This window comes from Phyllostomus hastatus, unplaced genomic scaffold, assembly GCF_019186645.2.
Source record: "Phyllostomus hastatus isolate PE091 unplaced genomic scaffold, TTU_PhHast_1.1 phas_contig_152, whole genome shotgun sequence".
In the NCBI taxonomy this organism is placed as follows: domain Eukaryota; kingdom Metazoa; phylum Chordata; class Mammalia; order Chiroptera; family Phyllostomidae; genus Phyllostomus; species Phyllostomus hastatus.
The window spans coordinates 14,244,674-14,258,053 of NW_025333622.1; the positions used below are offsets into that span (position 1 = coordinate 14,244,674).

The window sequence follows — 13,380 nt, forward strand, 5'->3', positions numbered from 1 at the left end:
AGGCTGTGGCTTCTGGTCCCTAACCTTGACCCGTGTTGCCCTAGAAAACGTCCTTCACCTCAGGGCCCCCCCCCCCCCGCCCCGTCCTGATTTCCATGTTGTTGTTGTTTTCCTTAATAAACAAATGGGTCTGTGTAAGATACTTGTTAAGACATTTTTTAAAAAATGAATCAAGTGAACTGGGTTTGAAAATTTTCAGCTCTATTATCTAGAGGTACTGAGGTCTTGGGCAGATACGCACCCTCCTAACTGTCCAGGACCTCAGTTTGCTCCTCTGTAAAATGGGAGTAATATTAATAGCTACCTGAAAGGATTGCTAATGAAGATTAAACTGATCATGCATGTCAGGTGCTTAGCATGCTGACTGACCTGGGCAAATGCACATGTGTTGTTGCTGCGGTTATTCTGTTACATGCACACGGCGCCCACCTGTGAGCAGGTGAAGTGGTTGATGTAGGCAGAGGGCTTTGTAAAGTGCTGTTCTCTGCCCAAGACTGTTTTGGCATTTTACTGTAGTCACTCCACAGTCTTCATAATTAACATAATTATTATCAAACTTTTCCCACTTCTCCTGTCCTGTCTCAGTAGCTGGCTAGGTAATGCTCTCTTTTCCATTTTTTCAAACCCACAGGCCCCAAACTTTGTTCTTTCCCCCTTCTGGACTTGTTTCTGGTCTTTGTTTTTTTTCCTTCTAGTTCCTGTTCTTTCTATAACACCTCTGTCCCTGAATATCCTCTAAGAAGCGGAACTATGGAAACCCGCCCTCTCCCTCAAGTTGGAGTGGAGCCACCTCCACTGGTTGGGAAAGAGAATTCCTGGGGTCTTGGGCCCCCACTGCTCCCTCCGTCCCCCTGGAAAGCAGTAGAAGAAAGCATTGTCCCACTGTGGCCCCAGCTACTCCCAGAGCTTCCATGAGCAATGTCAAATTTTCAAGTGAGTCCTGGTGACATTTCTGCTGAAAACTCCATTGGCATCTTAAGGAATCAGGATTTTGCTATGTCTGTGTTGCTTCTTCTGAACTCTTTGAGACCCTGAGGACCAGCTCCCTCATCCCAGAAAATGTGTGCCGAGTGTTTTGCCTGAAGTTCCTGCAAGTTTGGAAAATCATTGAGCAACATCACATCATTAGCACCCAGTTAGCCCTGCTGTCTAATGTGCATCTGCCTGTAGCATGATGCAGAACTGGCTTGTGTCAGCCCTGCATGGGACATGGGTGTGAGTGCCACCACACACATACGAGTCCACGGGTGTGTTGGTTCTTTCACCTACCATGACGTCTGCCTTAACTGTACCGAGGAGTGGATGGGCCGAGTGCTCCGTTTGTACCGCTGCCCCAGCAGCTGGTGGAATACTAAGTGTACAGCAGGTACGCAGTAAATGCCGTGGTCAATTCACTCAGCAACTCTTCCCCAACCTGCTGATTGCTTACTCTTGACCACCATTAAACTCCTGTTTGAAACACTCCTGGGCAAGAAAGGATCAGCCCACATCTTCCTCCATGTTCCAAAGCTTGTCTGTGTCCCATCTAGAAAGAAGACTGGAATGACAAGCCTAGTGGGTTCAGAGGGACTCTGAGAACACCTGAGTGGTCCTTGTCCAGGTCAATCGGAGAATTAAAGCACCTTTTCAGTGGGCTTGGACCTGTTTTAGAAATCCTAGACCCTATTACCTCTAGATTTTCCTGAAATCATCCCATTTCCTCAAGGGTCTTCAGTCAAAATTGCCCTTGGATAGAGCTGTGTTTGTGGCTGTCACTGTCCTCTCACTGACTAGTAAATGGGACCTTAAATGTTGTGGGGTTTATTTTTGTTTTATTTGTTCTTTGTAATGGTGATTATGCCCCAGGGCCTGGCCAAACCTTCTGGGCCTCTGCTGATCAAGCCCTTGGCTTGGGCCACAGGAGGTCACGGAACCGGCGGTGGGCAGACAGCTCTTTCCCAGAGCAGCTGCAGCAGGCTGGAAAGGGCGTTTGCCCTCTGACTCCTCTCCTCGTCCACCCTCTTAACGTTTCATACCTGAGTCTGGTGTTTGGGTGGGCAGGAAACTCTGCCAGCAGGGCTGAAATGTGAGCAGATACCTGCCCAGCTTGGATGCCCTCTTTTGGGCCCCCTTTAGGCGGCATTCATCAGGGCACTAGGTACAGTCCCTTGCGTCTCGCTGACAAGCCTAGACCTGCCGGCAGCCACAGCCATTACAGCAGCTCAGGTGCTGGCTTGGCAGGGAGAGGGGGAGCAGCTGGCTGTTCTTCTGGTTCGTGAGCCTCGTTCTCAGCAGCAGCAGCAGCAGCAGCAGCAGCAGCAGCAGCAGCAGCAGCTTGGGGGAGGGGGAGGTGGGGGTGGGGAAGAGGCTAATCAGGCCCTACCCATCTCTGTCTGCTCATCAAGGAGGAGTTGGAGAGACCTCAGAATTCCACCCCTCTCCTGCGCCTCACTGCCCCTCCCCTCAGCACCTGTGCCTTGAGGGAGAGGGAGCTGGAGCTGACCAAACCGCATATAATCCTCTGGGCCAACCTCTGCTCACGGACACACAGCTGGGCTGTTTGTCTAAGGTTGGGAAGGAAGAGGCTCAGAAACCAGGAAGAGGGTAGTAGGCCTGTGTGCAAATGTTTGTTGTCCAATTTTCTACCTGTTTTGGGATATTTGGATCTCCATATTCCCTCTTGCTTTCCTTTGGCTCTTTGGAGAGTCTTAGTGGCCAAACTGGAGTAAACTGGGGTGTGTGTGAGGCAGGTATGGGTAGGTTAGTGGGAGGTAATTGGGAAAGGTCGGGAAGGGGACTAAAATTAGTATCTGACCCAGGTAGTAATGAGACTGATGGTAAAGGTGGGCAAATGCTCAAGTGTATTCAGTAGGGAGGAATGGATTTAAGGTCACAGGCTTTTGTCCTGAGTTCACATACACTGGCCTGTGTCACTTAGCACCTTCATGACTTTCAGCAAGATTTTAACCTCTAAACCTTATTTTCCTGAAGGGTTGTTATATTAAATAAAGTAATCTATATTTCATTTCTTATAAATGTAAGTGTCCATATGCCTGGCACATAAATGTTAACTGTTAAGGTTACATTAGCAATAATTTCTCTTGCATCAAGTTCCCTGGGGTGTTATGGGCTGGAAAGGAAAGGTTAAGCCACACAGCTATTGGAGCTTGGATTGCCTTGGGGACTCCATCCCAGGTCCCTGGCGTAATCCCTGGCTGTCGGTGCCACCTTAGGTTTCTGGTGGAGTCCGGGCCTTGCTGGTTTCCAGCCATAACATTTTTGTCCCGCTGAGGCTGTGTGGCTGGCCCTCATAGTCTCTGCTTTTTTTGTCCCGGGACTCGGTGCTGATTCCTGGCATTTGTGGAACTGTGGCCTGGGTGTCACGACCTCCTGTTCCCTCTAGAGCAGTGGTGCCCAACCTTTTTGACATCGGGGACCGGTTTTATGGAAGACAATTTTTCCACAGGCTGGGGTTGGGGAGATGGTTTCAGCATGATTCAAGTGCATTACATTCAAGCTCACCTCCTGCTGAGTGGCCCAGTTCCTAACAGACCTGGACTGGTACTGGTTAGTGGCCCAGAGGTTGGGGACCCCTGCTCCAGAGGGGCAAAGGCTGACTCTGTCTCTGTTCAGCTCCTCTGGATCTCTTCATCTTTCCTCTGTTCCAGTGCTGGGCTTCTTAGTGCATTGTCTACATTCACCCTGGATCTTTGGGTCCTTTACACCCAGCAGAGCCTGTGGGGCCAGCTCTACCAGGCTCCTCCCTCCTTCAACCCCATGTTCCTATGGCCCCAGCAGGCTCAGGCCTTCCCCTCTTGCAAAGTGTGTTTTGGCTCAGGAGCTCTGCCCTAAGGCTGGATAAAGAGCTTTAGAAATACTATTCCCATTCCCTCTGCCTCCTGGATGTTACCCGCCTGCCCCACCCCTAATACTTCGACTCCTCTTTCAGGCATTATTCTTGACGCCCCATCCTAGGTTCCCCATCTTAGTAAATGGCAACTCCAAACTTCCAACTGCACAGGTCAGAAATCTTTAAATCATTCTTGATTCCTTTCCCATATCCAGTGCATCAGCCAGTCCTGTCAGCTGTACTTTCAAATCCCTCTTCCTGAGCAGTGAGGGGCTTCCTTTCTTCCCGGTGTGAATGTCCCTGTGGACCATGTGATATATCAACTAGAGAGTCAAACCAGAGGTCAGGAGAAATGAATGCAAGTTTCGGACCTGCAACACTGTGACTAATAATAAAATGATAAATGGCAGCGTGTTAAGTATTTTTTATGTCTCAGGCACTAAGTCCTTTACATGGGTTGTTTCATTCACTCTGTGACCTTGAATTGATGACCTCTGTCTCTACATCTTAAATGGAGGTGACAGCAGTTCACAGGGAGGTTGTGAAGGTGCAGTGAAACAATATACATAAGAGTCTTTGAAAAAAGCACCAAGAGATATACTGTATGTCATATTTTCACCAAAGACCCAAGATGATCATCTTCAGGCCTTTAAAGAGTCCACACTACACAGAGGCGGGATGTTGGCAGAGTTCCGGCTGATGGTGAATTTGATAGCCCAGCTTTGTGAGGGTAGAATGTGAGGCCCATGGTGGTGCTTCATCTGTCACCTGAGATCGGGGTGTCTGTCTCCTGGCACAAATGTGACACCTGTTGCAGGAGAAATAAGCCCTGGCAGCTGGCACTCTGGGAGGAGAGGTCTGGGCAGGAGCAGGAGTTCACTTACTAGAAGGCAAGTGACAAGTGTTAATAGTTAAATTAGCACATTCTTTAGCTCCATGGTCCCCCAGGGGGCTGAGCAATGCCTGGGTATCCAATGGCTGGGTTGATACAGAGGAAAAGGCAGGGGAAAAGGAAATACCAAATGCCCAGCCCAGTGCTTCATGCTCAATATGCACTTGGTGAATATTAAATGTGTGTGTGTGTGTGTGTGTGTGTGAAGCGTGTGGGGAGATGGATGTGGGATGGAGGACAGAAAGAAGAGCCCATGAAACACAGGAAGTATGACCTTGCTCTACTGCTGAGTTATTGCTGGGCCATAGTCCACTCAATTCTATGGCCGGTGAGCGCAGAGAGAAGGGAGTGAGAGAGCTACTGGCCGCTTGCAGTTCAGAGAGTTGTAAATAGGCTGAAACTCACAGCTTTCAACTTCCAAGTCCAACACCCCAAAGTTAAAGTTGTTAGAGGAAGGAATGCTTACTGAGTACTTACTGTATGTGACAGACACCACACTTGATCTGACATGCATAATTTAGTCACCACAGTGGTCCTACAGGCAGGCGTTTTTACCTACACCGTCCAGATGAAGAAACTGAGGCCTAAGTGGTGAGTGTACAATTTGACCTTTCTGACTCCAAAACCTTGCTTGTCTTTCTACTATATTGCGAAGTTCTCACATGGAATTTCCTACTCTGTCAGTTACCAAAGCCTGGGTTATTGACTTTCCAAATATTTCAAAGCCGTCCAGACTTACCTGTGACCCAGAGGCAGGACATGGTCAGGTTTAACGTCACTGATGCACATTCCCCCACAGTGGGTTTGTCCTTGTTCATGGAGAGAGCCACCTTCTGCCTTCATTTGAAGAGAAATAGAGCTGGACAGTAACTAAAGGTGATGAAGACAGATTTTGTTTAGTACTATCACAGTACAGGAGAGAGACTTCAATAGAGAACTGTGCTCAATTCTGAATATGGCAAAGACAACTGGGGTTAACAGTCAAGGAGCAGAGTGAGTGGCTCAATGCATGAAAAATCCCTAAGAGGAGCCATCGAGGGCATGGGGAGTCTTGCCAACAAGGTTTAATAGGATTCTTTCTAAACACTGGGCTAGGCAGGCCAGGGGCAGGGCCCAAGGACGAGGCCTGGTCTACAAGAGGGCTCAGAGGAGGCTGTCTGCGGTTTGGTCAAGGAGACAGTCTTTGCCAATCCCCAGCAAATGCCAGGAGAAGACACGCTGAAGGCCCACAGTGGTAGTCCACTGGCCTTGGAGTAAGTTGTCTCACTTTTCGTGTGACTTTCAAAGTCTAAAGAATTTGACTGGAATTAAAAGCTTGTTATGAGAAAGAATATGCATCTGAGATGTTCTGTGACTTTCATTGATAAGGCAAATAGCATTTTTATTATTTCCTCACAACTTTGTCTGAAGTAGATTGTTTTTATTCACAAGCGCAACGTCAAGGAAGAGATGGCCTAGTCATTCAGAGGCAGAAGCAAACAGGGCCTGCCCTCCCCTTCCCACAGTGTGACTTATTTTTCCCCCAGGCACCTGAGTCCCCAAACACTAGCCAGCATCTGCTTGGGCTTGGAAAGGGATGGGGCTCTTACATTAGACATGGCTGAGTTGGGATCAGCAGGTGAACAAACAGCTTTTCCCTGAGCTCATCCACAAATGCAGGTGTGGGTCTGGGAGCATTTGTCCTCTTTGTGCCTCACTCCGCGCCCTCACCTCACTTCACTGGCCCTGCGTGCTGCTTCCCCAGAGCACCCCCCTGCATGAACTAACCTGACTGTTGTTCCTGACTGCCAGTTGGCCAGCCATGGAAACAGAAGCAACCTTGATGGCAGAGGGATAAACCTGCAAAGCTCCTATAAACATAACACAAGCAGAGGTTTAATGTCTGTGCAGAACCCAAAGGCTCAGATCCGTAGCTGAGGCCTCTGTCCCCAGGGCTCCTCTAAGTCTGTGCCAAAGAGTGTCCATGGGAGAAGATGTAGGCGCAATGAGAAAACACTGGCTTGTGAGACCGAGAGGCTCTCTGTTTTGATCCTAGTTTTGAAACAACTAAAAGTCACAGTTTAAACTCTGTGACTTTAAACTCTGAGCTTCTCTTTTGGCGTCTGTAGAATGGGAGTAATCAGATCTGGCTTATCTCGTAGATTCTTATAAGTCTTGAGTGAGATCAGGCCTATGAGATGCTTAGTACACACTAAAGGGCTGCACAAAACTGCTTAAGAAAAGGGTCCCCATGCCCCCTGAGTCAGTCCCCTCTTAGAGTCAGTTACACAAACATTCACGCAAAAATTGCTGTCCGCCTTCTGTGTGTCCATATTGGTAAGTTGTACTCTTTCCTCTGTGTCTGGTCAGCTTTCTGTGTCTCTCCTGGCCCCCGCAGGGGGGTTCCTGTGACACTTCTTCTGCTTTCAGCCAGCTATTGGTTCCCAGGGAATGGAGATGTTGGTCTAACTCCTCTGTACCTGGTGCCCGCTGTAGTATCTTGGGAGCATCTGGATGGAGCTGTTGGAGGAAGAGCAGCAGCTCAAATCCATCTGAACACTTGGGTTCTAGTCTTACCCTTGTCACTATTTGCTGAGTGGGCCTAGATAAGGCATTTGACCAGCCAGGGTCCCATTGCTCTCATCTGAAATGACTACGTGATCTTGAAAGCCCCTTCCAGCCCTGGCTAGTGTGTGGGTCTGGTCATGGCTAATAGTGGTTTGACCCCACGTGTTCAAAGTCTAACAGCCATGCCTAAGCCGTCCCCTGACATGTAGTCAGTAGGCTCTGACCTCCCAGTGAATAAAGAGCGACCACTGAATTTTTATCCCCCCCACCCTCACCCTTCTGAGCTTAGCTCCTTGCCTCTTTGCTTGGTTGTGAGTGCATGTATGCACCCCAGCAGTTTCCTGTACCCCCTCACTTTCATCATAGTTTGCCTTTAGCCTTCCGAGATGTGTGCAGGCCAACCAGTTCCAGAGCTGCCGGGGTACAGGCACCAGTATCACACACCTCCAGATCAACCCAGGAGTATCTAGGTCTCAAATCTTATGGATTTGTTTGGCACACACCGAGTTCCAGGCCCACCCTTTCCTGCCGCCCCTAGCTCTGGTTCCATCTAGCCACCCAGCGATTAATGTTGTACAGTGGGAGGGGGCGGAGGGCTCCCCAGCTAGACAGTACACTGTTTCCCTGGGCTCGAAGGAGAGGGGCTGAGCTGGAAAGGGAACTTGTGCAGGGGAGAACTTAGTCCCACTGCCTGTCACAACCATTTTCCCACAGCAGCCTCTGGGAGAAACTGCCTCTAACGGCAACTGGAGAAGAATCAGCCCGGTGGGGAGAGGCTGTCCGGTGGGAGGAGAGTGCTCTGTTTTCCCTTGGCCTGGCTCCTTCTCCCGTGTGTGGAAGACAACATTCTACTGGATATAAGCTCATTTCCTCTCCGTCTGCGCAGTAGACCTTGGCCATGGTTATAACTACCTCCCAACACCACCAGTCACTTCATGTCCACCATTTGAAGAGGGGTGAGGAGCAGCAGAAGGAAAGATGATTACTTCTATTATTCCTCCCAGATCTTACAGATCTATGAGGTCTTCAGCTGTTCTTGACCTTGTCTCTCTCTTCTTCTTTCCATTCCATAGGGTATGGCAGCTGGAGAGAACTGGCTAAGGCTCTGGCCAGCAGGAACATTCCAGCTGTGGATCCACATCTCCAGTTCTACCACCCCCACAGGCTAGGCTCCCAGGTACGTGGCAGGCCAGTCCACTTTCCCTGCCAGTTCGTTAACATGGGGCCTCAGCTGCCTCCGCCCATACAGCCTTGAGGGAAACCTGCTTTTTTGTGGTAAGAGAGGCAGAGAAGAAAGCGTCCCTGGGAATGGCAGCCTGGCATTAGAGGACTTCCTAGCTGGGTGGGTAGAGATGTACATCCTGTGTTCCTCAAAGCCTTCATCACACAGTGCAAGATGCCCATGTCTGGCCCTCCAGGAATGTGGCCTTCACTCCCAGCAGCAACTGAGGGGCTGAGGTGGGACCAGAATGTCCTGCCTCTTGCCAGTGTTAACGCTGGGCTCGTACTTTGGTTATGATCCCAGAACCTTGCTTCTAAGAGTCAGAGGGGATGGGATAGACAACCCCATCGCACCCCACAAACAGCTGGGGAACAGATTTGTAATGGAGCGTTTTTCCTAGTGTTTTTTGGACCAACGGCCGCTAGTGAGACAGGAGCAGTGGCGCGGCGAGGGGGTGGGCGGATTGAGTTTAGGGAAATTGGGATCCAACTTCGCCTGGAGCCCTGAAGTTGAGCCTAGAATAGGTATGGATCCCCAAGACTGAACCAGGCCAAAATTAGCCTGTGGGCTTGCACAGGAGGGAACCGTTGGGATGTCCCCAAGGGGCTCCCACTTGTTAGGACAAATGAGTGACAAACATGGGCAGAGTCCTGGGAGGATTTAGAGAAAGGGAAGGCAAGGTCCTTGCCCTCGAAAGAGCCTGCTCTAATTAGAAAAAAGTTGTTTTCCACATGGGAAGACAAAAAACTCAGAAAGTAAAAGAACCCCGGGAGTATACATTGCTGAAACTCAAGGAGGTGTATATTCCTGAGGGTTACAGTGTGGGTGGTAAATGGAGTGTCCGCTACGTGGAAAAGCTTCCTGGGCTTTTCCAGGGCTGTGTGTCCTAACCTCTGTTTCCCCAGAGGCACTTCCAAGGGGCCCCAAACCCTGTTCTTACCCTGATACTCCCACCAAGTTCATTCTTCACTCTTCTGCCAGGACCAGGACTTTTACCGCGATGGGAGCAGTAACAGCAGCTATCTGAAGTGGAATAAGGCTGTCCCCTGGCTCTCAGAGGTAAGGGACTCTGCTGTCCCTGTTCTTTGAGAAGGTTAAAAAATAGCTTTTCCAAATAATTACAGAAACCACCAAAAGCTTATTCAAATATTTTATTTATTTACTTTTAGAGAGGGGGGAAGGGAGGGAGAAAGAGAGGAAGAGAAACATCCATTGGTTGCCTCTAGCGTATCCCCAGCTTCGGACCTGGCCTGCGACGCAGGCATGTGCCCTGACTGAGAACCGGACCAGCAACCTTTCAGTTTGCAGCCTGGCGCTCAATTCACTGAGCCACACCAGCCAGGGCCAGTCCACCAAAAATTTTTTCCAGTGGTTATTGTTAAATATTTTTACCTAGCTTGAAAAAGAAGAAGGATTCCTGGCTCATTCGATTTTCTTCCTTTAGAGGAGAACTGACATTTTCTGTGGGCCTACTATTTGCCTGGCTTTGTATATTATCTCATACCAATTTAGGACCCTGTAAAATAGTATCACTATCCTTAATTTGTAAGTGAGAAAAACAAGACTCAGGAAAGCCATGACTTCCATGTCCATGCCTGTCTAAAAGATATGCTTTCCAAGTGTCTTTCTTGAACCATTAAGTCCCATAAGATATTCCAGGAAGAAAGGAGTTCATTGTCAAATAAAGTTTAAAAGCTATATACTGTATCCACTTCTTGGAAATACACATTAGCACATGAAAGTTTCTGAGAAGTTCTGCAGTAATCTGTTTAATTTGGTTTAGCTCAGCATGTACCAAACTCATGTGCTTCTTGAATTGCTTTTTTCCATGAAACATCTATTAAAAGTCTGTGAAACCAGTGTTTTAAGAAACACACTAGGAAACCTTGTTTTAGAAAATTTTTATAGGTAGCAGTGAAATGCATGAATAAAACTTGTCATAATCATCATGATATCCTTTATTTATGTAGGATTTGACAGATTCTTTTTTTTTTTTTTGGGCCAAGAAACTGAAGGTCAAGGAGGTTCATTAACTCACTCAAGATGACCTTGAGGAAATGCTTATGCCAGGACTCCAGAGTTACCATGGTGCTTTGGGGTGAACACTTGAAGTTTGGGTTTCATATTTTACAACTTGTCCACGACCCCAGCATCCCTCGGTCCTGGGGCCTGTGGACATAGATCACTTTTCTGGGCTGGGGGTCCCGGCCAGCCCCCGTCTTCATCCATACCCATCATGAATGCATCTCTTCAGCCTGGGTGGTTTCATTTCCAATCTACCCGTTTGCTGTGGGGCGGGAGTGAGTGAGGAGGCAGCACCATGCTAAATGTGACATCGGGGTTAGTTTATTCACCCAGTGAAACTGCCTCTGTTTAAAGCCCTGAGAGAGGATGGGCTCCAACACCGTCACACCTGTATTAGGTGACATCATCAGGTAATCGTGCCCCACCCCACCTGGAGAGAGCATTTTGAAGAAAGGTGCCTCAAAGATCATTGGCCCAGCGATGCAGCCTTCTCTCCTTTGAGGGCAGTTCAGGTCTATTGTTTTTAACTCATCATTCCATGTGTTTGGTGATTGCTGTGTTTCTTCTCTTTGGGCTGCATATTTGTATCTCTTGCCCATTTTTCAATGGGTTATTTTCTGTTTATAAATTAGCATATAAGTTCATAAATTACATAAAGTGTTTATAAATTAGTTTATAAATTAGTCATATAAACTATTTGTCACATGCTATAAATATTTTTTACAGTTTGTTTATGGTGACAGTCATTTTTCTTTTTTTTGAATCATTTTTCTTGATGAACCAATTATTTTGAAAGATTATTACTACATAACATTCTGTATTTATTAATCATTAACTTTCCCCTTATTTTTTTTTGCCCATCAGGAATGGAGATATATATGAAATGACAATAGTGTACAAATAATAAATAGTGATTAATATAGGATTAACGTATTAAAGAAATAATTGATCAAATGATAATTGATCTTTTAGTAAGTGTGTATAGCCTTTTGGTGGTAAATGCCTGATTTTCACTGACCATAAGAATCCCAATTACCATCTCCAGGGATCTTCAGGGAGTCACTAATCCAACCTTATTTTACTCACAAAGGAAATAAGGCCCTGAAAGGTGAAGTAGCTAAGGTACGCAGTCACACAGCTGCACAGTGCTCTCAGCTCCCTTACAGCCAGCCGGTCAAGGGGACCTCTCTGTTCTCACTTCCTTACCTGTCTCCTGTCTTTTGACATATGGCTTTGGCAAGGAGAGCTCAGGTTAATTTGTCATTTATTGCCCATCTGCTAGCTGTCAGGTAATGAGAGGGGTTTACTCACTCGCTCAAGGTGGCATAGCCCTGCTCTGCGGGTGAGCAAGAAAGAACAGAAGAACGTAAGACATAATGGTCTCTTCTTTGACTGTCTCCCTGCCCCAGGCTTTAGCTGGCTGCTCAGAGTCTCTAAGGGCAGAAGTGACCCTCAAAAGCAAAACAGTCTTAGACATTCTCCGTGGGGTGTCAGAGAAAGGCCCATTCAGAGTGGATGGCTGGGGCTGTGGGGGCTGACCTTCATGTGGTAACTGCACTCGAAACTTATTCATGTCAACCCAAATCATAAGATACCAATTAGCAAACCCCAGTAATTAAACCTCAATGCCAAATTATTCATTTATCGGTCAATAAACCATTCCTTTGACCAGAATACTGCCTGTTAGTCAAAATGCTACCTCTGGCCCTGACTGGCATGACTCAGTGGGTTGGGCGTCATTCCGGCAAACCAAAAGGTGGCTGGTTTGATTTCTGGTTAGGCACATGCCTGGGTTGCGGGCCAGTTTCCCTGGTCGGAGGTATGCGAGAGGCAACCGATTTTTGGTGAACACAAATCAGATCAAAGCAAGTCAGAATTTTCATGGGTCATGTCATATAGGCTTTGGTGAGACAGAGTCTCTTTCTTTCTCTCTTTTTTTATCCTCACCTGAGGATATGCTTATTGATTTTAGAGAGAAGAGAAGGGAGAGAAACATCGATATGAAAGAGAAACATCAATTGGTTGCCTCTTGCACACACCCTGACTGGGACCAAACCTACAACCCAGGCATGTGCCCTGACCAGGAATCGAACCTATGATCTTTTGGTTTATGAGACAATGCTTGCACCAACTGAGCCATACTGGCTAGAGCTGAGGCAGCATCTCTAATGTAGTAGATTCCATCTCAGGCTTTTCTTTTGTCTTGGTTACAGTTTTATTGAGACATAACTATATACCATATAATTCACCCATTTAAAAATACTAGTCTACTTTCTGTCTCTTTGGATTGGCCATTTCATATAAATGGAATCATACAATCTGTGTCCGTTTGCACCTGGCTTCTTTCACTGAGCATCATGTGTGTGTGTGTGTGTTTGATTTTCATTTATTGAGTTGAGAGAGGGAAACATCCATTTGTTGTTCCACTTTGTATGCATTCATTGATTGATTCTTCTATGTGTCCTGACCGGGGATCAAACCCTCAATCTTGATGTATTGGGACAAAGCTCTAACCAACTGAGCTACCCCACCAGGGCTCACTGAGCATCATGTTTTCAAGGCTTATCCATGCTGTGGCATATATCAGTATTTCCATTTCTTTTTATTGCTGAATAATATTTTATGATGTGGATGTACCACATTTTATTTACTCATTCCTTGATAGATGGATATTTGGGTTGTTTCTGCCTTTTGGTTATCACAAATAGCGCCGCAGTGAACGCTTGTGTATGAGATTTTGTGTGTGTCAGATGTTCCTTTTCTCAGGGCTCAGAAACACTGTCATCACGCACAGGTATGAGGTAGTTGCCTCAGTGCGATACAAGTGGCATCTCCGTTCATTTACAAATCACCTATTCACATGGG

The 13,380-nt window shown here is 47.3% G+C and overlaps 1 protein-coding gene across 3 annotated transcripts in view; it reads left to right on the top strand.

Annotated features, from left to right (window-relative positions):
* Positions 1–13,380, top strand: part of B4GALNT3 (beta-1,4-N-acetyl-galactosaminyltransferase 3) — a 101,003-nt gene that overhangs the window by 67,431 nt on the left and 20,192 nt on the right. For 2 of the 3 annotated variants that reach the window (XM_045830647.1, XM_045830648.1), the window contains exons 2-3: positions 8,342–8,445; positions 9,472–9,549. In XM_045830647.1, coding sequence (XP_045686603.1) covers positions 8,342–8,445; positions 9,472–9,549 — 182 coding nt within the window. Of the gene's footprint in view, positions 1–7,982; positions 8,225–8,341; positions 8,446–9,471; positions 9,550–13,380 lie in introns of all 3 variants that reach the window. The other variant, XM_045830649.1, reaches the window with a different exon arrangement.